The sequence below is a fragment of the Pempheris klunzingeri genome, chromosome 10, assembly GCF_042242105.1.
Source record: "Pempheris klunzingeri isolate RE-2024b chromosome 10, fPemKlu1.hap1, whole genome shotgun sequence".
Lineage (NCBI taxonomy): Eukaryota > Metazoa > Chordata > Actinopteri > Acropomatiformes > Pempheridae > Pempheris > Pempheris klunzingeri.
Genome location: NC_092021.1, coordinates 11,536,883 through 11,562,069, shown reverse-complemented (window position 1 = coordinate 11,562,069; position 25,187 = coordinate 11,536,883). Strand labels below are relative to the sequence as shown.

Below are 25,187 nucleotides of genomic sequence, written 5' to 3'. Positions count from 1 at the left end.
GTTGATTCACAACACTGGACATAGCTGGTCTCACTTCACATCACATCAATGGGTTGAACATTTCTTTTGACAGCAAATACTTTCCCACATTGTCTTCCTTGAAATTCTTACCATTGTAGTTAAACCAACAAACTTTCACTGAAGCTTTATGGATGTTACAATCATATATTAAAAAAGTTTTGTTGAAATAAAGCTATAGTTAGACTGCATCTGCTGTCTACCCCCTTGGCAATTGTGCGTGCCAAATATGTGTTTTAATTTGAATTTGGGACATTTATTGTCATGTTTTGGTTTTCAAAGCAGAAACCACCAAATACAACTGAAAGGTTCAACAAATTCTCATTGGCATTCTCTTGTGTTAGCTGGCATTAATACAGTGTTTGTCCCCTGTATGGATGTAGGCGACTTCACCTTCACATCAGCTTTGTGTTTTGACAGCATCTTATGTGTTTTGATGCAGTCCTGAATGCGATATGAATTTGAATAGGGTGCGTACAAAGGCTTGCCTGTCAGGGAGAGAATGATCCAGACTGACAGAGAGATGATTTAAGTCTGTCACCAACCATTCCCTTTTAAGTCCGCCCTTGAATTACATGCACACATGTGCACGCACATACACACCAGTTCCTCTTCCTTCAATGACTGGACTCAGACACGGTCATTACATTTTAATTAATTCCCCTCAGGTTGTCTGGCCACAGTGCTGATCTGCTGATCTTAGCTTTCCACAAACAATCAGTGTGTTTCCTGCCTTGAAAACATGAACAAAAGTCTATGTAGCAGGAATATATATTCAGCATACTATACAGTATATATTATATACAGTGTATTATATACACTATAAACCAAATGTGCAGATACACTATATACTTTATACACAGGTTAGGTTTTAACTCTGCAAGTTCTCCAATACAACTAAATGAGAGCTACTAACCTTTACACTGCTAACACTGCTATGAGACTGAGAAACTTGATATGACATTTAAATTTTCAATATTTTATGTACAAGCATTTCCCCAGATGATCAGCAAAGTAGCGAGAAGAAAACAGTCACTCCTAGTAATATTCTAATATCTTACAAAATGCAGAATAGACAAGACCACATGAATAACGCAGCCTAACTTCTGATTCCTGACTCCTTAGTTTTAATGAAATTGAAAAAGAGGTCTGATCACATGAGACTGCTCTCTGACACCTCTCTGAAGCTTGGATATCTGCTGCTTTATTTTTGTTCACCTAGTGTGTCACTTGACACATCTTTGACAAATCTTTACTTAATATATGCAGGTTATTTTACATTTAAGTCACACAAATGTATTTAATGCATTTAACATGACCACTCTCACAGATATTTAAACTAACTTTGACCATAGTCCAATTATTTTGCCTTTTCCAAATTGCATAGCCATAACTATAACCATATACAGTATTAGATCTGAATAGAAGTCTAAGATTATTGCACATGTTGGTATCTTTACTGGGCATGTAACGCCGACCCAGCAGCATTTTTACATTTCTGGGTCTTTCCTTCCCAGTGCACCTGAGATCTGCTTCCTGGTTCAGCAGTTCAGTGTATCAGAGTTTGTGGCTGCTGCTGCTGTAGTTGTGATAAGTTAGCGAAGCAAGACCGTGTGGATGTTTCTGCCCTGTTGGTTTCAGAGTACATTGTGAAAGTGAAAAGACGTGTGCTCACTCTGCATGCTATCAATCTGTTGGATTTCTGATTGAGTTCTCCAGCGTATCTGCTGTATGGAAAACATTGCTGAACACAGCTCATGTTGTGTGTGAGGAATCCAAGCTTTACTTGTGTTTATCATGCTTTTCTAGCTTCCTTACAGATTTAGTTGTTAAGTTGTTTTCTTGACTGAGACAAATGATTTGCAACAAAATGTGCTGTTCACAATGAAAACATTATTTATGTGTGAAAAGAGCTTGCTTTCACTCATCTGTGTCCACACTGAAATGCCAAAACAAAATGAGAGCAAATGCATCTTGTTTTCTTCCTCCTCTGCCAGCCCAGGTACTCTGCAGCAGGTTAAACCATTGTTCCATAGCCGCCTACTCTCCGTGTTTACTCATATTGCGTTTTATTAAAACTGAACACACATTTTGTTCTCACTGACGTTTTGTTTTCGGCATTGTCAGACAACTATGAACTTGAACAAATACTTTGTTCATGGCTCCTAAATGTTACATGATCACCTTGCCCTGAGCTGTTTGAAAGGTGTGAGAAGTCACTCAGACCAAGTGAAGTACACAGAAATCCCTGAAAGGGTGAAAGGAAGGGTTAGGGGGGAGGAGAGAGGGGCGTCACACCATAAGTTTTGTACTGGAACACGGCATAATCATGCACATGCAATTGTAAGACTAGCAGTTAAAAAAAACTGTCTAGCACATTTAATATTCCTTAAATTGGTAGAAGGACAAAAGGACAAAAAAGGGCAATTTCCATGTTGTTTAAGAACAACAGCCTGAAGTAAAGAGTATTTTTACAGTTGAATTACTTTTTTACAGTTGCGGTTTTGATGTTAAAATTTGTAAACGTTGTAGACGCTGATGAATTTTGAGGCATAACATGTATGTTTTGTTCCTAGCCGGGCTGCTCATGTGTTTTTTTTACGGTAGCTCGAGCAATGTGAATTCTGAACAACCTATAGTGATTAAACTACTGCTCCTGTACCAGATCCAACTGGCTCTGGTTTCATGTTGTGTCATGTCCCCCTCCTCCTGATTTCCACCTGCTTTCAAGGATGTGTGAGTATTTTACTTCCTCTGATAACCATAGCTCCTTTCTAACCAAACTGCATGTAGATTTATTCGTTTGTTGATCACAAGGCTATTTCTGTACACGTTTCAGTAAATACAGTTTTCTTAAGCATGGCTATAATGTTAGGATGTGTTGTATAGTACACATTGGGATACTACAGAGTTATAAACACTGCAAGAAATGTCATCTATTGTCTATTGAGAATGTGGACTATGATTACTATTTATTTGCTCTCTAAAATCCTCTGATCAGGGTTTGCTGGTTGTTCCTCAGTTGAGGCTTAAATCTAAAGGAGATTGTGCTTTTGAGTAAGCTTTGGAACTCTCTTTCTGCGGATTTAAGACTTTTAGGCATTTTTAAAAAGCAGCTCAAGGCCCATTTGTTTAGACTGGTTAGGCTGGCTGGTTTTATGTCTGTATGTATATTAGGGGTGTGAAAAAATATCGATATGGCGCTATATTGCGATACTCTGTATCTTCATCTCCTAATATCGTTTTTTTTTTTTTATGAAAATAATGCTTTGCATTTCCGACGCCTTGTGAATACAGTACGACTTTAGCACCACTCATTTCAGACATATTGGTTTTTTTGTTTTTTTATTTTGGTAACATGATTTGACCTGGCTTTAGAGCAGTAAAATTAAGCAGTGTACATTTCTGGATCGCTCTTGTGACAACACAGAGCAGAGTGCACTGGGGAAGTACAAAGCCAGACACATACAGGTTTTGCTCCTCACCTGTGCTTGCATGGATGTTTTGCTTTGAACATGACTTCCCTGAGGTGGGAGGAGAGGCACAGTTGGGGGTGTGTCAGCAATCATCAAGCGTCACAATACACTTTTTTCAAATCCAGTCATCCCATATAACTGGTTTTGACATTGCACCACCTGCCTGCTTCCACCAGGCCAGTGGCACAAGTTGCTATAATGTTCTGTGCTATTTTAGCTTCTGTGCTTCCGCAGTTGGTGTAGTTACATCCTCATAGAACCCACAAAATAATATGAAATCTTCTTTTGTTGGTTCTCAGCACCGGCGAAGGCTGTGGCCAGAGGCGTTATGTTTTCGAGTCTCCGTCCCTCCATCCATACACCTGTACGACCATCCTGTTATTATGATGGCTGTATTTCAGGAGTGCCTTGAGGAAATATCTTAAAATTTGGCACAAACATCCACTTGAGCTCAAGGATGAGCTGATTAGATTTCAGGGGTCAAAAGGTAAGGTCATAGTGACCTCACAAAACACGTTTTTGGCCATTAGTCAAGAATTCACACACTCATTATGACAAAATTTCAGACAAATGTCTAATAGGATTAAATTATCGAGTGATTGTCCAAAAGGTCAATGCCATAAAATCACAGCAGCTATACTGGATGAAAAAAAAATGTCCTCTGGCCTTTACCCTTTTGTCTGATCATAGTATTGTATGAAGGGATTGATGATTATACGTATCACAGTGTAGTCTGAATTAAGTGTTGACTGGATGTTGTCGTTCACACTCACAATACAACACAATCACTGACACATTAATATGTATTGTGTTTGCCTGTATTGTGCTGATCTACCCATAGTTGCTGGTTTCTACCCATTTTGTACACTTCCTTGACTCTGTGATGCCATCAGACTGGGACGACCCGGGGTGGACTGCTACTGTCAACATGAGAGTGGAGCGGCTGTTCTCCAACTGCAGTTCCTCATCAATGAGGTAAGTCAGACATAATTACAATGCTTTGGCAAAGCTGCGATTTTTGAGGATGTAGGCCTGAGGTCTCCGTCATAGCAACACATTAACAGGAACTTGTTCACTCCTTGGATACAAATCCCTTCTCACTGGGGAGCCTAATGACTTCTTTCTGAGATGCCCTGGTGGGTTTTTTGATTTAGCTGTTTATTGGAAGGAAGATCTATGTCGTTCAATGTGACAGTATGGACATTTTCTTGTCCTTTTATTGGGACTTTTCTCTTTATTGAGACTGAGACTAGTGTGATGGGGGTGGTTTTACTTAAGGTTCTTCACTCATGCAGATTTGCAGATTGGTGCATTCCCAATTATTTATGGACAATGTAAATGTATTGAATTGAATAGAAAATGGTTACCATGGTCACCGTGGTCAATGGTCACCAGTAAATCCCAAAATGTTGGAGATGTTTGATATTCACAGGGGCACACATTTACTGTGTCCTCTGAAGTCTGAAACATAGTAACTGATGTATGTGTATGATGTATGAGCCAAAACATTATGTTACAAATTATTTAAATTAAATTATTACAATTCAATCATTATAATTACTTGTCTCTTTGCCTTTGAAACAGACCAATACTGTGTGGGCTGACACATGGCAGTGCGCTGCATTAAAAAGTTGATTTTAGGACTTAAACAGCTGCTTTATCAGTGCACCTGCTATTTGATGTTGGTAAACTAAATACAGCAAGTGTATGAGGGAAAAGGCCCCTTTTAAAAAGCAGGAGTCGAGTCATGCAGGTCTGGAACACAAAGCAGTGTTTCTCTGTTTTGCTTTTGCTCCTTTATTCTGCTGTAGTCTTCCTGCCTGTCCCTCCTTTTTCTTTTTACCCACTCTGCTGTTTTTCTTTTAAAGCCCACTGGCTCTTTCTGCCCACTTCTCCATCACTCATGGCCTACTTATGATGTGTCTGAGGCAAATGGAGCTGGATGGGCTTGAAGAGTGGTGTGCGTGTGTTTGTGTGACAGGTATTGATTTGTGTGTATGTACGTGTGTAAGCACACAAATGTTTGTGGAAGAGTGTGTATCTGGTTGTGCACGATATGACAGTATGTGGGTTCAAGTGTGTCTTGTTTAAATGGATGGTTTGTAATGTGGATGTGGATGATGTGTCCCTGTGTTTGTTTGTGTCAGTGACATCGTTTTGTTTGTGCATATTTGCTTATTGTATGTACAAATTCATTTTTGCACTTTCATGTTTATTTTTTTAACTTTAGTGCATGGGTTTCTGCATACAGTTCATATATGTGTGTGTGTTTTGTGGCTATGTGTGTGCACACGCCCTCCCCACTGATCTCTCTTATATTAACGAGCCCTAATAGTCACTACCTTCTAGGTCTTCCAGGTCTTCTCTAGGTCTTCTCGTCATTTGACAGTGACTAATAGCTGTGCTATATGCCAATGCCTTGTCTTGGATTCGGTGTGTGGGCTGTTGGCCGCCTTGCTAATGGTTGACTTGCATATTCAGATGGGCCTCTTGACATTCAATAAGGTTTAATGACAGATTCCTGTTAAACCCAGACTTCTTGCAGGTACTTGTGAATGATGAGCTTGAGCATATATATTCACTGTTTGTCTTCTCCATAGCACACAGATGCCACACAAATCAGCACATCTAGTTGTCAGCATTTTATCACGTACTGAAGATCTCATACCATGTCATCCTCTTAAGCGTCTCTTCCTCCTCCATTTTCTTTTTTTTCTGTCACTATGTCGGTGGAGGGTATGAATAGGTTAATTAATGTGTTTGTTTGCCTATTCTGAATTCATTATTTTCCTGATGAATAATACATCTAAAGAGGCTCAGGGGGCTGCTGAAAGTTGGTGTCAGATGAGGTTGGATTATGTGGGGGGTTGAGGGGGTGGGGCTGCTTAGGGAGGGACTGTTTCACCGTGATGAGGGCTACACTGACGAATGGGTTTCTAAACAAGACACATAGTGTTTTTAGTGATAAATATATTTCCTCAAACAAATCCAGAAATGATGAGATAATTGATTCTAGTTACAAAAAGTTTGGTTTCAGTCTATACAGTCACATACACATGAATCAGACTACACTGACACACAGACATCAAAAAGAATTGAAGATATTACTCCTTTAGCAACAGAAACCAGTGTTTGGACTATTTAAGAAAGAATTGTACCAGGCCACACACTAGTTGATGTATTGATTACACAATAACAGATCCTCTGATGCACAGTGTTTAATGAGTTAATGAGTGATGAGTGATTCCTTCTGATCAAATCTATACAAAAGTAGAGAAATATTGAAAATGTTCATCAAACATTTAGCAGTGTTAGATATGTCTCTCTTTGTGTAGGTATAAATTGTAGAGAAATTTAAAGGGACCACTAAGCATTCATTATTTAAACATAAATACGCAGAAACACACCTGAAGCCATTTCCTAGCTGTTTTGTAGTGCAGTTTTCTCTCTGCCCCACTGATTATTATTCTATCCATGCTGTACTGTACCTGCACCTGGTCGCCTCGCTTGTGTTGCCATCGAGACATCAAGATAATTATACCATAATGGAGTTGTGAACCTGGCTCTAACCCTGTCTGCCTCTCACGTTCTCCTTTCTTTCTGTCTGGTATGATTTCTTCATTAGCTGCTGCTCCACCTCCACTCACTTCCAGCATAGGGATGAATTTTGAAAATTATCCTTGGATAATTGTGAAGAAATTAACAGTGCTATGGAAGTGACAGAAATGATTATGGAATGTGATGTTGAGTGAAGCCAGCATTTCTGTGTTGTATTATTAAGTCTATTCTTGTTCTCCAAAGGCATTGTCATTTCGAACATCAACTTCGAAAGAAAGAATGAGATGAGCCAATACACACTTTTATTTAGATTAGTTTTATATAAGATGGTGTCACCAGAAATGCAGACACCAACCCAAAAAAATTGATATACTGTTTACAGTGGCTATAAAATATACTCTCCTCCCTATTAATGGTGGTATGTTTAGTCAGGTCAAAAACATTTGTTCAAATTAATGTAAATTAAGTTAATTTAAGATGAAATTAAGATAATTTAGGATCATGGAAACAGAAATTCAAGAAACATAAGTTCCACCAACATGAAAAAAGTTAGTTAGGTTAAGATTTCAATAAATCTTGATAAGAAGTAAAATGTAAAAACAAGAAAAAAAGAAATCAAATCCGTGTCACACATTCTAATGTCTTTAAAGTGCCAGGTAATCATCATCAGCACATCCCCATCAGTCATGTGTGAGAAGAGCAGTATACCCTTTCTATGTATAGAGAATAAAACAGGAGGCAGTAGGTAGAAAACTCTCAAATAATCATGTTGTTCATTAGATTTTTCTTTCCTTTTGAAATAATTTTGGAAAATAATGTATTTTTCTCTCATAAATAAGACATCATTCCTTTATTACTCTTTCCAAAGATTCCAAAAAGGTTTTGTGAAGTTGGCTAGCTGTCATGTGTTAAAGTGAGATGTAAAAGTCGCAGGCGATACAGAAAAGTTAAGGTTATTTGTTCATATTTAGAATTTGGGTTATTGTCTGATTGTTTGTTTTTTCTAAAAAATGATCAAATGTATGGCTAGTTGTGGAACAACTTCAGTAATTACTGAGATGACACATTTTGTATTTTTATAGATTTGTTAGGCACGAAAAGCAGTGATTTGATGCACCTTATATAACTGAAAGATTATCCAACAAATAGTTTTGCTATGCAGAGTGAGAGATTCAGTGAGTGAAGGGAAGACATTCGCTAATATGGAAATCCGTGGGAAGCAATGTTTTCATCCTCCTTTACACTGTGCAGTCTTTAATCCTATGATTAAGTTTGTAATCTAAAGCTAATTCTCCCTGGGCTCTTTTCTACACCGTGACGCCCTGGTAGCAAAGCCACATTGGGAATTTCACTGTAATTACAATGCTTAGAAATAGGGCTGAGGCTGTGAGGTTACATTGGTATCTTCATTATGTCATAAGACAGAATATGTTAGTAAGAGTAAGTAAGAGTAAAACTTTCCACACTGCCTTCAAAAAGTAGATTTGAGAGAATGTATGATTAAGAATGTGTAGAGGCAGTTTCATTTGCAAAACCAAAGTTTTTGTTTGTAAATCCAAAAGTTTTGCTTGCTGTTGAGCTGAACCCCGTGGGCAGGACCTAGGCTGAAAGATGTCTCTGTTGGCCAGTCGATCTGACTTACAGCTTGGCGTCATCGGCAATGCTCTGTCTTCTCCATGGATTTCAAAGCTGCAACAAAGACGTGTCTTACATCGTTGAGCGAAGGCCCCGACCATGAGATTCAGCCCAACAACAAGCAAAACTTTTGGATCCAAAACTAAAGTAACCTAGTAACTACAAATTTTTTAACATTTGAAAATTGTCATTTTCCCTCAGTTTTCATCCAATTCTATATGATGTCTGACAGTCTGAAGACATAAAAGTAGATTGTTGTCTAAAATTGTCCATGATTAAAGGGGACATATTATGCAAAATGCAGTTTTTAATGGATTTTCAACAATATAAGTGTCCTCAGTGTGTCTACAAACCCTCAAACTATGAGAAAAGACCATCCTAAATGTAGTTACTGTGATTGGAGACATTTGAAGATGTTTACGTTATTCTCCTCCTTTGCCAGTTTAGTTCTTACTTATTACACGGCTTTATTAATTATTCGCTTGGTCAATTACAGCATTTTGCAGTCAGTTATTTCTGCATAGTAGACAGCTGTCATATATAACAGACTGTTGCTATGAAGCAATAAAATCATCAATAGTTTCTGTCAAATTGTTGACTTTGTTGGTACGAAGCTGTGTTCAGGATAAAGTCCTGCATCACACTGTTGTGGTTCGCGATAATAATGACCATTATCCCTTACATGTATACTTGAAACACTGCACTTACTTCATGATATTGCGACCAAATGGACCTCTGTGTCCACAAGTGGGTTGTTTGTCCTTTGTTTTGTTCCGAGTGCCTTGAACCTACTGTGTTTTTGGACTTGGTCCTCACTGTCTAGTCAACCAGGACTACAGGATTTGGTTTAATTCTGAATAGCATGGCTTCCTCTCTGTCCCCATAATGATTCAGTGCTGATATTTCTTTGTTTTCCATAGGGGGCGTTGGTCACAGCCTGTGCAGATGACACGCTACACTTGTGGAATCTCCGTCAGAGGCGGCCGGCTGTCCTGCATTCGCTCAAATTCAATAGAGAGAGGTAAGCCTAAATTCCACCAGATAAAACACACACATAAAGCACAAACAGGCACACTCCATTAACATCATGCACATGCACACCACATCTTGCTCCAGTGACAGATTGATGTGGCTATTCTAGATCAGTATATACTATTTTACACAGGCCGTCAGGGATGAGCTCCCCAAAACCCCAACAACTAGCCCTATGCTACCACCAGAAAGACCCCTACTCACACCACACCCCACACCACCAAGCATAGACATGTACAGGCCGCTGGACCATCTATCAGCTGCAGAATCAGCGGCGTTCACAGTTCTTCCACCAGGAAGACACATTTAATCAGTTCGTTCTGGAAGACAGTGAAGGAGAGTGCTGACAGGAAGAGGCCAGCTCCTCTGTCTGGCCTTTTTCACCCTGCCTGATAATCCAGAGAAAGAGGATCCACTGGCTGGAAACTCTGTCTTCTGCCTCAACCCATGACCCCTTCTGTGTTGTGAGACACCCCCACTACTGCCAACACAGGCTGTGAGAGCAGAGAGCTGTGATTATTAGACATCTGAATCCATCTCCTTTGACATGTTACCACCTAAACTCATAACCCAGCTTTCACATAGTCGCTACAAACTGTCACCAGCAGAGAGAGTTGGTGGAATATTATAACAAGACATTGCTTATGGCATCCCACGTGCCCTGGGCATGGAGGTATATACATTTTCTATCTTTATGGGTCGAATGAACATCATCTGCAAAGGTGTTTGTGATGTCAGCAGCCATTTCATGGTTCACATTATGGTGTGGGTGTTGCAGATGTTTGCTGAGCCTCACTGCCCTCCAGCAGTGAGCCAAAGAAGTCCTGTCGTGGATCTTTCCCATTCTGTGACATGCTGTCTGATGTGTCCATATCTGACACCACTCAGGCGTCCTGGAGGTCAGAGGAGAGGTTGTTGCTGTTATGTTGTTTTTCCCTAACAGCTGAGGCCCCACTAAGTACCATTCAAAGCGCTGGTACTTGATGCACAATGGGCTGGGAAAAGCATGACCACTGAAAACACCCTCAGTTTGACCCTCAGGGTGACTGCACCTCCTCTATTTGTTGTTGATTTTGTGTCCTGCTCTGAAATATTAAAGATCCTCCTTACATTTTCTCTAACTGGGCCACATTTCATGTACAGTACTCACACCTTCTTTAAAGCAGACTCTTTAAAGAGGGTGTGAGTCTCTATGTCCCACATCCTCACCCACTGGATTAGCAGGCAGTACCGCACCCTCAGCCAGCTGCTTTTCTCAGTCAATCAACTGTCTCACTCCCTGCTTTGTGTAATTCCATGTCCTCTTCTGCTGAATAGCAGTCTGGGATGTGGCAGTAAACCTTTTTCCCAGCCGAGAAAGCTTGATCTCTGCTTTCTACCATTAAACTTTAATGACAACTTTAATGGTTCTAGATATTGTCCGCCCTCCTGTCTTCTTGGGGAAACTTTTAGGGCCTCTGGTCAAACACAAAAGTGATAAAAATGCCACCTTTGGCTGTCCCAAATGTCACAATATTCTCAATGTCCTGCCTGCCTCCCAAAAACCTGCTTTTCAATCTGGGGGTCCAGTGCAGATGTTAATGTATCCAGAGCGGACAGGCACAGTCTGTTTTTTTTGTCTACAGGGCAAAACAGGAAACTAGTAGTGTGTGCTCAAGGGAGCAGAGATCCACTTCAGTCTGGTCAGCATTTATTGGGCTCCTGTTGTTTGTTCTGCAGCATGGCAGGAGTCAGTGTTCAAGGTAGCAAAGTCTGTGTAAGAACAATAAACCTTGTGCATTGAGCTCTCTAACTTTTTTTGCCATGCTCTACTTAATTGGGTGCAGTTTAGAATATCAAAGCCACTTGGTTGTTTGGTGGGCTCATCCTTGAACAGTTGATTGTGTACAGTTTCAGTGCAATACTGCAATATTGTCAAGGCTTTGCCTGATTGTAAGACATGAAGCTTACAATACATAACTTTCATTTGACTGCATGTTATGTAACATTGTTGACCTCAGATTTTTTTGTGTTTTGCTTGATGTTTTATTCATTGCACATTTCATAACAGCAGACAAGGCATTTGATTTGGCATTCAACTGCTGTTACACACAAAGAAAAAACAGTATTGGAGAGTATAGTAGTACAGTATTAACTATGAGCAGTAAGATTAAAATATTTGATATGTATATTGAGTATATATAAATAATTGAGCGCTTTACTCAACAAAGGAAGCTTCTTATGACTCAGTTATAGCCAGTTTTTCAAAGAAAAGCCTCCCACACACTCTCTTACTGTAACAGTGTCAAAGAAAGTGAAGTGAAGATACCCCTCATAACAATAGAAGTAAGATGTATTTACCATAAAATGCAAAGATGGGACAGTATAAAAATGAATTGTTCCATTAACTTTATCCTAATAAATCTCAATTATTCCCATATTCATCTTTCTATACTTGTGTTGTGCTTAAGTGCTTTATATTTAAGTTGAACTTATCTAACAAGTAAGACTTAGGGATGCTTTAAATTTCTCTTTCTGTTCATACTTTCTGTCTCTTTACAAGAAAAACAGTGAATCCACGTCAACTAAAAGGTTATTACTGCCTTATGTCATGTGTGCCATGGGCAAGGGCATTTAATGAATGGGATGCATTCCCACTGAATGTGATGGAATATAATGTGCATTGAAAAAGCATGTGAAGCGCAGTATTCTATTTATTTTCACAAAGTTTTCTATTTTCATAAAAAAAATGCAAGCTCTCAGTGTTACTTTTGATGAATATATGCAATAGCAAACTCAGCCTGATTGCTATTATAAGTCAAGGACTTTGGCTCAGTCTCAGGGTATGTTTTTTCCCTCGACTGAAACTTTCCATCACAGGAGAGCAATAGTTTTCTCCATGAGACAGAAGAATCTAAATTCTTACGTAAAAAAGCTAGTAAAACATAAAACTCTAAGCAGGGACACTTTCATAATGCAGCGGATTATGAATAGGCTGGAAGAGTTTGTTAAGTTGTGTTGGAAAAAATCACTTGATCACAGAAAAGACAATAAAACAGGCCCCATAAGACTTGAAAAAATAACATGTGTCATGGCATATATCTATATCTATATATGTAGATCTAAATGGAATTATGTAATGTGTCTAATGATGACCTTGATGAGTGCCACAAGACAAGTCTTTTTTGAAATCATCACATCCTAGTCACCTTTAAACCGTTTGAGATTTTATATTTTAGATTCATGGCTTAGCAGCTGTACCTGTCATTGTGGGCAGCTCATGCCCACACAAACACACCGAGGTGAAGGTTAGAAATAATGTTTTGTATCAAAAGTGTTGAAAACTTCTTTCAGTATCTTCCTACCTGTCCTGTGGTGTGATGAGGTAGGAAGGAGAATGACTTGCTCTCAGCAGCAGAGCAGTGAATCACGCTCTAAGATAAAAGGGGAAAAAGCGCATCATGAGTCATCCGTCAGAGGCCGGGCACTGACTTGCCATTTAGCTCTGTGTCTCTAGGCTGAGCCTCTGACAATTAGCAGCATAACACCCACTCTAAATCCCCCAAGAATAATGTATGAATCACGAGAAAAGGTGGAGAGAATTGTTTCGTGATTATCAGTCAGCGTCTCGTGCTTGGCCCCTGTTTGACTTATGCTGTTGAGAGATTCAAAAGACAACAAAGAAAACAGGCAGCAAAAAGAGGAATGTCAGCTAATGTAATTGCCTGTGATTTTGAGCTTTCCAACATATCTGTTATTTGCTGATACACGGAGCCTTTGTAGAATTCCTTAAGCAGTTGTGTCACGTCTCCCGCTGAGCAGATGGCACGGTCCCTGGTTTCCTACATGGTGTCACCAGTTCAATTAATCTCTCCATCTTTTTACTTCATCAGGGTCTAGGCAGCTGGTATTGCATTGGCAGGTCAGCTGGCAGCTGAACCCACGCCTCCTCCTGTCCTCTTTGATTGATAATTGTAAGGCCTGTTGATTGTGCCTGGTCTGACTGTATGGAAACAAAACCACTCATTCGACTTTGCCATCTGGATCTGTATTCAACTCCTTCCCCCTCCTGTCGTCTCCTGTCCTCGAATGAATTTTTTCCCTTACACCCCTTTATCTGATCCGTCCTGTAACATTTCATGTAAATTGTCAGCTCATAACATAGGTAATAAGTGCTAAGAGGCTTATCTAAAGTGGCCTCATTTTAAAATCTCTTTTTTTTCACAAGGAAAATATCATGACTCACCAAGTACTTTAACTGTACTTTTATTTTGTAATATAGCAATTTGGATGAATAACTATCAACATTCACACATTAATTTGCATAATTTGCGTCATTTACTTCAAGCAAGTTCGTGAAGAGGTTTACATGTCATCTGGTGCCTTTTATGTTAAAGAATTAGCCCTAATAATCCACAAAGGTCTGTCGGAGCACTTCTTTAAACAAATAAATATGTAAATTTGGTGAGCTAAGGCTAAATGCACGTCATAAAAGATAGAAGTGTAATCCTCTGTCACTGGCATAGCACTTCTGTCCCCCCTGCCAGTCTGAATATTGTCATCTCCCCAAGCCCCTAAAATCCTTATTGAATTGTCTGCCATCTCATTTGTCTTCTATCTAATAATCCTGCTGCTAGCTGGGTGGGTGGCTGTGGGGATGGAGCTCAACGATCCTCCAACCTCCACAAGTAAGCATGGACAGAAGTGACTTAGTGTGTGCTGATCTTTGCTGGTAAAGGTGATTATAAAGATGATAGATGCTAATGCCAGAGCAATAATGGTTTAAGCAGCTTTGCATCACATCATGCTTATTTGTGGATGGCACTTGAATACCTCACTGGGCTTTATGATTATTTCCTGATTAGCTAGTAGCAATAAGCAGGGTTCAAACAGTCATTAAAAATGAATTTGAAAAATGCATTTTTCGTGCCCTAGAAAAGTTTTTGAAATGTGTAATCCCAAAAGGTTTTGGAACAGTTATTTAGTGATGGTTAAACAGTTTTGATCAGCGACCTGTGTTTTTTCAGTCATGTCATTTTAGAACAGACCGGTAACAGGTATAATAATAGTAGGCTACATTTGTACCTTTTAAAACACAGGCCTCACACAGACTTTATAAAAAGAAAATGGTTTTCTAGACCAGGCAAAATGTGGATTGTTTGAAAATATATTTGGCATTTGGATCTAGAGAGGGGTAGTCGTGGATTTATTTTGTGGGTCCAGTGTGAACTGAGAGAGCTTGAGAAGGGCAGAAGGTGCACAGTGAGCAGCATGTTCGAGCAGCAGCAGTTTCAGTGTCTATGTTCACACAGGATGTCTTTAGGCACAGTATTGAGTATAGTTCACAATCACTGCAGTTAAATAGGAAAATAGGCTTGAAACATAAAAATCTTGGGTCATGTTTTCATGTTATAGCTAATGGTGTTGATCCAGAATGCTGCTGCCTCCCTGATATTCAACTCTGCTCAAATCTTCCTACACCACTCCTCTGTTCACTGGACCAGCTCCCCGTTGCTGCTTGAGTCCAGTTCAAAACTCAGGTACTTACAGGATAGTGAAGGGAACTGCCTCCTTCCTACCTCCTAGCCATGCTCAAACCCCACACCCTGTGACCACTGTACTCCTCTTTCTCTGGATGTTTAACTGTCCCATCAGAGGTGTTGTGTTTGCTCGTCCTGGTCAGTCCTCTCCTCTGTGTTCTGACACCGTGGAAATGATCTCCCTACTGTAGTCTACTGCCCATCTTTCACTGTGGGGTAAAAACCCTTGCTAGTTCTTACTTATGTCTCATCTCTCTGGAAAATAAACTAAAACAAAAAAACCTACAACTCGATTTTATGAGATCCGAATACAATCCAGTTAGAATACTATAAAAATGTGTTTTCATCTGTCCATACAGTGTTGCCTTAATGCTTTAACATTTCAAAACATTATTATCATTAGTGTGTAAAAAATCTTATCAATAATCAATTATCAAATCAAATAATCTACTGGAGTTTAATTTTTAGTTCCACTGTGGAATCACCGATATGGGCAGCAAAATGTTAACATGATATGCTAAGAATTATTGTTAATAATTTTTCACACACATTTTTAATGTATATGTAGAAATCAGAACATTTGGTCATGAAAATTGGTTTAAAGTCATAGAAAAGTAATGAGAATCCATTGGCCACACTGTCTATGAACACTGAATAATAAATTATATATAAATTATTAAAAATGTCATGCTTTGGACAGATGTAGCGTGGTATGCGTATGTCTACAGGCTACTGTGTAATGCAACACAGAAAAAGTTCAGGCTTCTACCTCTGGCAGTTTTTCTGAAGTGCTCTCTGAATAACTATTCAAACATTCTCTGACAAGGGAGCAGCAAGAGTGGCAATACAAAGAGCACAGGGACATTATGTAGGCAAAATTACCTGCGCTTCATTGTGGAGGAAAATAGATTTTCACTTTTCTGTCTAGTACTATATTTAACCTTGATTAAGAGTGAGTCAGCCATGACTTCTGCGAATAATAGTTTTTACAATTGAATACTGGCTTGAGATTATGGTTCTGATAGGGACACAGGAGGCAGTCTGTTAAGTATGAGTGCCGTACATTCGACAACTTGCAGACTGCTAACGTCATTGCTCAACTGGTGACATGTCAAGAACGCAGTTTTATTCTCTGTCAGTTGTTCAGTAAATTGTTTCACTGAATAACTGTCTCCTAGCCCACCTTTGTGCAATTGATTGATTTGTGTTGTGCCCAATAATTGTTTTTTCAAGATTGGTCACTTTTTAAAATGGGAAAAAAAACATGTTATTCCAACATAATAACTAAATTGTTTCATTTTTTTTTCTTTTCTAGGGAGGCAATCTACTTTGAATTAGAATAGCTGTTCATTTTAGTTGACTCAAATAAGTGCTGTACATATTACTAAAATGATATGTAATTTTCATACACAGCTTGAAATGCACATGCTTGTCTGAAAGCAGAATTGTTCACAATATTCAGAGAGATTAACTGCAACACTTTTTTAGATGAATGAGTATGTGTAAAAAAAAAAAGAATATATATGTTATATGAGAATATACTGATGAATCGTACTCCATAGAACCGCTTGCATCCTCTAATGTAGCAGAGAACCTATTGTAGCTGTTCATATTCTAACGGTCTCTCTCCTTTGTTTCTCATTCTTCAGGATCACGTTTTGCCACCTTCCCTTTCAGAGTAAATGGCTGTACGTGGGGACAGAGCGCGGGAATACACACATCGTCAACATAGAGTCCTTCATTTTGTCTGGATACGTCATCATGTGGAACAAGGCCATAGAACTGTAAGTTCCATGCTTCAAACTCTGGAGTTGGCAGAAACACTGCTAACAGTTACCAGTAATGACAGTGATGAGTTTTTGATGTGATCATGACAATGCTGGTGGTGTGAACAGCAGCGGGTCAGGCACTAAATTGGTAGCTATATACGGGGCGGTTTCAGGTGTCTTAAGGGCAGTGGTCTCTCTGAAAGCTGAAATCAGGGTAAACTAGAGTTACGTTGAGCCTAGCGTTAATTGTGTTGATGGTCTTGATATGCGAAGGTATTATTATTTATGTTTTATATTTGATATTTTGCATAATCTGTAAGAAAAAAAAGGATAAAACAAGCAAAATGAGTTGTTAAAATGAAGACGTTTTACAATGTGTCACAAACTGACTATATAGAATGAAGCTCAACTGCATTGCATCCATATCCTTTATACATCTCCATTGACGTAATGTTCCCAGTTGGCAGTAAGTGTTCACCCACCTACATGCCATTCTTCTGGTGTTACTCTGACAAGTCCCCTGCTGCAGTGTCAGTCACAAGTCGCTCTCATACCAAGCCATCTTGTTGCATTGTGACAGCCCACACTACAGTGAGCAGTCATAACACTGATGTGTATGTGTGGGAGGGCTGTCTGCCAATCATTGCTAAAGTCTCAGAGGCTGAGACAGTGGCTGGCATTTCAACAGGATATTTGTTTTGTTGATTCATCATCACAGAGTCAACAGAGAGTACTTTCCATGTTTTTCTGCATCACTTTTTTCAGTCTAAAACTGTGTGAGAGAAACTTGTTTTGCTATGCTAGTATTCATATGATAGTTACCGCACATAATTAATGATACATAAGTAATGACACAGACTTTTCCAGAATGGCTCTTCCCATGAAAAAAAAAAACAAGAAACAAAAAACTGCTCCCCAAACATAAGAAGATTCAGAAAAAGAGCAGGGATGCAGTAAAGGCCACATGTTTAATGGGTGAAGTTAATATTGAAACCATCACTTAGTAACTGAGCTGATCACAAGATGAGGTAACATAACAATCTGTATGATTCAGTTGACAATGATTCATCACGTCGTACAATGACTTCCCAGCTCTCACAAAACCCACAGTGCAATGCTCCACGTTTTGAAATGGCATGTAGACAGAAGCCAGTGTAAGAATACTGTATGGGTAGTTACTATGCTGTTCTGGCTGAAGTGGCTTGTACAGTTGTTTACATGTTCTGCTTGAGCATACATTATGATATATTCTCTATTTTCTAACTGTCAGCACTATTTTCTAACTGTCAGTATATTTCTGAAGTAGAGTTCATGATGAGTTGAAATAGTAGACAGAGCAACTGGGGAGTTTCATAGCTTGGCTGTGGAGGTGTACCACTAAACATGAATAGGGATGAGGTGAGACTTAATGTTTTTCCTTCGGTGGAACAAGGGGGAACTCATCCACTCTTTCCACTGCGCACAAACAGCTGAGTGTGAGCCATAAAATATTTGGAGCTTTTCTAAACTTGCATGTGTATTTGTGTTCCCACAGTGTTTGTCTGTGTGACAACTATTCACAGATACATTCATTTAATACAATCCAAAGTATTTTCTCTAGAAAAAGAATCTATTTTAACAACAATTCAACCGGGGCCAGTGTGCAACACCAACCAGGAGGGCTGGGCTCTTATTGAAATTTCAGGAGATTCATTTCAAAATTAGATATAAACTATGAAATGCAAGGAGAAGTGGGAAAGCGCAGCAGCTCAGTGCACACACTGCTGCAGTTCGTAGATCCCTGTGTTGAACACAACTGTGTTCATGTCTGGCATCATGTCAGCTGTAGTCAGCATTGGCATGTTTGGCTGTTTCTGCTATTAAGATTGTAAAATAAGCAAAGAGCTTTCAGTGTCCTTGAATACATGGCTGACGAATATGCATAAAATGTATGAAGTCGCACCATAAACAACCTTTTTGATAAAGAAATATGCATGAAATACACAGCTGTTATTAGAACCAAAAGAAGCTACCAGCAAACTGACTTAACATACATTATAATCTACTTACCAGCAAAGTGCTATTGCAAAACTGCACATTAGGGTTAGGTTATAGGTAAGTTTCTGTAACTGACAACCCTTCAACCTGCACTAACCGAACTGAATTGTGTGCTGCATAGGATATTGCAGATCAGTGACGAAAGCTCCATATTACATGTTCCTTTGATGTCACATCCATTTTTTTCTTCTTATGCAGCATTTGGAATTACAACTTGCATTTAGTTGTGCAATCCTGTGTTGTAGAATGATCATTTTTTCAATTTTTTTTCACTGACTGACTTTTAACCCCACATAACAGCATATTCATTGTGAGACGACACACAACTCAACCCAGGATGTACTTAGTGGGGTTCGCAGACACTAACATATGTCCCCAGTGCCCTCTCAACAGATAACTACTTTCGTTCAGTATTGCTTTGCACACCAGCCCAGAACTTCTGGAATAACATATTAACTACTGTTTCCCAAATCTTGGGTCACAGTGCTCCACTTTCCTTTTCCCTCTGCCTCTTAGGGCAACTCTCACCCATCAGTCTCAATACAGTACACAAATACCATAATGCCAGATTTATCATCTTGACCACTGTGAAAGTGGTCAAGATGTCACAATGGCTTGATCTGTTAGTAGAACATCTCTTAATGGAACAAGCACCTACATTTCGTGACACCCTTTCTGAAATATCTGTCAGTGAACAGAGACCCTACTCCCCTTATCATTTCCTTTATTTCTTCTTTTCTTTTCTTTTTACAGTACACAATTATGCATATTCATGATGTACTACAGCACTTGTTTATATTAATTATAAACCTATGGAGCTTGTCTATTTTTATGTCTCCCTGTTCATACTGGACATTAACATACATCTTTTGTGATCCAATCATGAAGTGGACAGCTCTTAGTATAATCCTTTAATGGTCAATTTTTGTACAGCATACTTCACAGCACACTTTACAACTTGAAATTAGTTCTCTGTATTTAACCCATCATATTTACACACACATGCCCCACACTCATGCATATGCATATGAACAGAGGTACACCTGTCGGTCTCTTGGTCACCACACCAAGTCTTCTTTCCTTTGGGGGTTCTCTCAGTCCATGCCGGTCTAGGGGTATGAACCACTCAGCTTACCACTCCCCCGTTAGTACAGGTGTCACTGCCACAGGACACATCGAGGAATGTGATTTTAACCTCATCTGAGAACTAAAAAATGTTATAAAAATAATCTGTACTATCTCCGCCCTGCTGTGCATTTAGAGATGTCTCTTGTCGAGCACCACATCCATCCTCTGAACCCTGTCACTTGTACTGATTTTCCATGGATCTAACGCCCCGCATTTCTGTTTCATCTGTTTTCATCTGTTTTCTCCCCAAAACTTCACACAGAGCTCTGAGGAAGCAACACACTTACAGAGCAGGGAAGTGAGATCTGATCACAAACTGTCACTGGAGATGCATTTTAATGCCATGTGTAAACGGTCTGAGAGCTGTCCACTTGTGATCAAATCACCCAAGACGCATGTCAGAAAATTCAGAAAAATTCTTAAATTCCTAAAAGTCAATATTATTAACACCATTACATTATATTAACACCAGTGTAGGTGATTTTACTTTAATTTGGCCAGGTTTGGAGATATCTGTTGACATCCACCTCAGTAGGCTACAGTGAAAATGAATGAAACCCGGTTTGTGCTGCTCACAGCATTGAAACACCAACTTGTTCAGCAGATTGTCCAGAATAACAGGGGCATTAATTCTGCAAAAAGATGTTGGTATTGAATACTTTATATGTCATTTTCAATGCTGTGTGCACAAACTGAATTCCATTCACCTTTATTGTGTTGAGGTGGAGTCAATAATGTCATACACGATGTGTGATTAGTGAAACATGCCCATCAGTGTGAGGTATTTGAATGTCTCGTCTTGCCCCTACTTTGGGTGCCCGTAGAACACAAATGCCTGACAAAGCTGAGGCACACTCTTAATTAATTTTCTCTCTCTCTCTGTCTCTTCGGGAACAATGTCTTGTAAGCCGATGTGCTGCTAATCCTCAAAATAAAGTTTGTGAGTCACTGAGTCCAGCAGAGGACTGTTAATATATTATACATTCTGTTACCGATTAGGTTGTAAAAAGGATGAAAAATGGAGGGGAACCTCATCTTTAGCTCTGTGGTGTATTGTTACTTGTTGTATCAAAGCAAAACATGAATACAAAGTTATCTTTTAGGACTAGACAAAAAATAAAAATTTAGAATAGAGGTTTTTGCAACGCAGGATAACATTAGACAAAAATGCAGGAATGAAAATACAGAAAGCTTGTATAAGAGGTGAAAAGGATTGAGGGTAGAGTGGGCTGAATCACTGTTGACATTTCTAAATGGGATACAGTTCATTGGCTTGAACATTACAAACCAGTTAAATAGGTAGAATATACCATATTATAGTCCTACTACCCTTTGCTTTGTAAACTGAGGTAGCAACCAAACTTCACAAATGAAAGTAACAAGGCCATGCATATCTCACATATCTCACAGGAAAGTTTCTTCAGGTCAAGGAAAATGTGTTGCACATTCATTCCTAGATTGAACTCACTGCATTCCTCAAGACCAGCATGTTTCTCGGGTGTCCTCCAGTCAATCAGCAAAAGCTTTCCATTCTCTTGATTTGATACTGATACTTTATATTAAACCATTTGTTCTCAACTCTCCATTTTCTGAATCCCATCTTTTGCCTCATATTTGCCATAAATAAAAGAATAATTTTCTTTTTCATTTTAGTGTTGTCACTTACACCTGTTTATAAATGTGGTGTATGCTGGAGCCTGGCACCACCTTCACTGGGTAAAATATAACTACCTTATTTCCAGATCCCTCGAGCCACAACAGGCAGATTGTGTTTAACAGCTGATTTTTCGGGTACCGTCTTTCAGATGATTTGGTAATATCATTGCTAGCACAGGGACATGAGTACCTTTTAATTAAAGCTTTTAGACCGGCTAATGTTCTCATTTATTGGTTTAACAATACCATTATGTCTCTGAAATTAAACAGGATGATCTAATTCAGCTTGCTGCCCTAAAACAATCTCACCAGCACCACATTTTTATTTTGCTTGTGTTGTTGCAAACACCAACTTAAAACTTGTATTGTACTACTAGTTTTACAGTGGAGCATTCTCACATTGGTAGTATCATCGGTGTTTTGTTGATTACTATTCTCTTTAGCATATACAGTGCTGTGAAAAAGTATTTGCCCCCTTACAGATTTCTTCTGTTTTTGCTTTATTGTCACACTTACATGTTTCAGATCATCAAACAAATTTTAATATCACACAAAGATAACCCGAGTAAATACAAAAAGCAGTTTTTAAATGATGATTTCATTTATTATGGGAAAAAAGCTATCCAAACCAACCTGGCCCGATGTGAAAAAATAATTGCCCCCCCCTTGTTAAATCATGAATTAACTGTGATTAACCACATGTTTGAAAGCTGAGGCCTGATTACTGCCAGAGCTGTAGAATCAAGAAATCACTTAAATAGACAATATGAAGTAAGCTGAAAGATCTCAAAATGCAACACATCATGCCCCGATCTAAAGCAATTCAAGAACAGACAAGAAACATAGCCATTGACATCTATCAGTCTAGAAAGGGTTAAAAAGCCATTTCTAAGGCTTTGGGACTCCAGCGAACAACAGTGAGAGCCATTATCCACAAATGGAGAAAACATGGAACAGTGGTGAACCTTCCCAGGACTACCGGCCTACCAAAATGACTCCAAGAGTGCATCAACGTCTCATCCAGGAGGTCACAAAATAACCCCAAACAACATCTAAAGCACTGCAGGCCTCACTTGCCTCAGTTAAAGTCAGTGTTCATGATTCAACAATAAGAAATACACTGGGCAAAAATGGCCTCCATGGGAGAGCTCCAAGGCGAAAACCACTGCTGACCAAAAAGAACACAAAGGCACATCTCACACTTGCTAAAAAACATCTTGATGATCCCCCACACTTTTGGGAAAATATAATGAATTCTGCTCTCTACCAGAAAATCCTGAAGGAGAATGTCCGGCCATCAGTTCGTGACCTTAAGCTCAAACACACTTGGGTTATGCAGCAGGACAATGATCCGAAGCACACCAGCAAGTCCACCTCTGAATAGCTCAAAAAGTCCGGACTTAAAGCCGATTGAGATGCTGTAGCATGACCTTAAACAGGCCGTTCATGCTTGAAAACCCTCCAATGTGGCTGAATTAAGACAATTCTGCAAAGAAGAGTGGGCCAAAATTCCCCCACAGCGATGTGAAAGACTCATTGCCAGTTATTGCAAACGCTTGATTGCAGTTGTTGCCACCAAGGGTGGCACAACCAGTTATTAGGTTTAGGGGGCAATTACTTTTTCACATAGGGCCAGGTTGGTTTGGATAGCTTTTTTCCCTTAATAAATAAAATCATCATTTAAAAACTGCTTTTTGTATTTACTCAGGTCATCTTTGTGTGATATTAAAATTTGTTTGATGATCTGATACATGTAAGTGTGACAAAAAAGCAAAAATAGAAGAAATCTGTAAGGGGGCAAATACTTTTTCACAGCACTGTACATATATCTCTTTATTCCCTATCTTTAAGTAATAGCCTCACACTTCTCAGAATACATTGCTGTATCCAACACTGGCAAACACTATTTTTCAGTCTTTACTTAAAACATTCCTATTTGCTTTGTGTGCATTTCAAAGACTGGCCTTGTTTTTTTCTTTGTCATGAGTGAGTCAGACAGCAACTATCCTCACTTCACATATTTGACTCCACAGCGGGAAGGCTTTCTGTAACCAAAGGAAATGGCTTTCCACATAGAATAGCAAGCCATCTGCCTTAGTCACAGCTGTCTCTTAAATTCAATAGCTGCTATAAACTTTTCATCTCAAACAATTTAATAATTTGTTCTTATACTAATAAACTACGAAAGAAGTCAGTGCCATCCACGTCACAGTATCTGTGTGTGTGTGTGTGTGTGTTAGTTATGTTTGCAGAGGGTAGGGTTTTGAGATGACAGGTATATGTGATGAATGATGGTTATCAGAAAGTGTATTCACTTTTGTGTATTATTTGTTCTGGATGGCCAGTGTAGGAAGATTAGCTCTTGGCATTGGCCCATTGTGCCACTTCAGTGATTGGACAAGAGTTGTGTATTGCGGTTGGTTTGTTGATTCCTTGGCTTATTACCACTTAAAGTGCTGGATAGAAATGTATTGAGAGCATGCTAAGGTTTTGTGTTTTTATCGCCCCCTGGCCCATGTGAATGTACCAGTCACACTTTACCCTGGCTTTCCAGATCAGCCGCTATGCTAATGATTGTGGCTGCTGTGAAGTTCTGACCATGTGGCCCACGTTGGGCTGTTGGATGCAGTCGACAATGGCAATACAAAGAACTTTACACGTGCAAGTGTTGGTTGGGAGAACATTTCATCAGTAAAACATGACAAATAATGATGTGGCTCTGAGTTTTTTTTTTTGTGAAAAATGCAATCCAGGAAGAGCAAGAAGCAAAGCTAAAATTAGGACTGATTTTACATTATGTAAAACAGTAGGGAAACAGCTGGGTTTTGAGCTCTTAATGGTCTCTTTAGTCTGTTATGGTCTTGCAATATTGTTTAACTGCTTTACTGCTGTTGTACTCTCTCTCATCTTTCCCTGTCATCACAGATCAACTAAAACTCATCCAGGGCCTGTGGTTCATTTGAGTGACAGCCCAAAGGATGAAGGCAAGGTGAGTTGGCAGATAAAAGAAACACCAGCAGCACCTCCTGGTTCTCCTCGAGCATTGATATGTTATGTTACTACAGTCTGCCTCTGTGCTTCTAGTTGAATCTCTGCTTTTTTTTTTTTCTATCACGTATCTGTCCACCAGTTTCACCTCTGCCTGTCCAGTGTCTTCATCCTCTTTGCGTCGTTCTATCTTCCACTCCGTCTGTCGCATTGCTTACCTCTCTTTCTCTCAGCCTGACTTTCTCTCTGGCACACATAAAGAAAAAATGTGCTCTATACACAACAACTCTCCTATCGTTGCTCTTGTGGTCTTTTTCTCTGTCTCTCGATTTTCACATATATACACAGAAGAAAGGAGGTGTGGGGGACCT

At 39.3% G+C, this 25,187-nt stretch overlaps 1 protein-coding gene across 1 annotated transcript in view; it reads left to right on the top strand.

The window, feature by feature from the left end:
* Positions 1-25,187, top strand: part of stxbp5l (syntaxin binding protein 5L) — a 115,596-nt gene that overhangs the window by 46,221 nt on the left and 44,188 nt on the right. The window contains exons 3-6 of the mRNA XM_070838039.1: positions 4,388-4,469; positions 9,608-9,708; positions 16,888-17,022; positions 24,754-24,817. Coding sequence (XP_070694140.1) covers positions 4,388-4,469; positions 9,608-9,708; positions 16,888-17,022; positions 24,754-24,817 — 382 coding nt within the window. The remainder of the gene's footprint in view (positions 1-4,387; positions 4,470-9,607; positions 9,709-16,887; positions 17,023-24,753; positions 24,818-25,187) is intronic.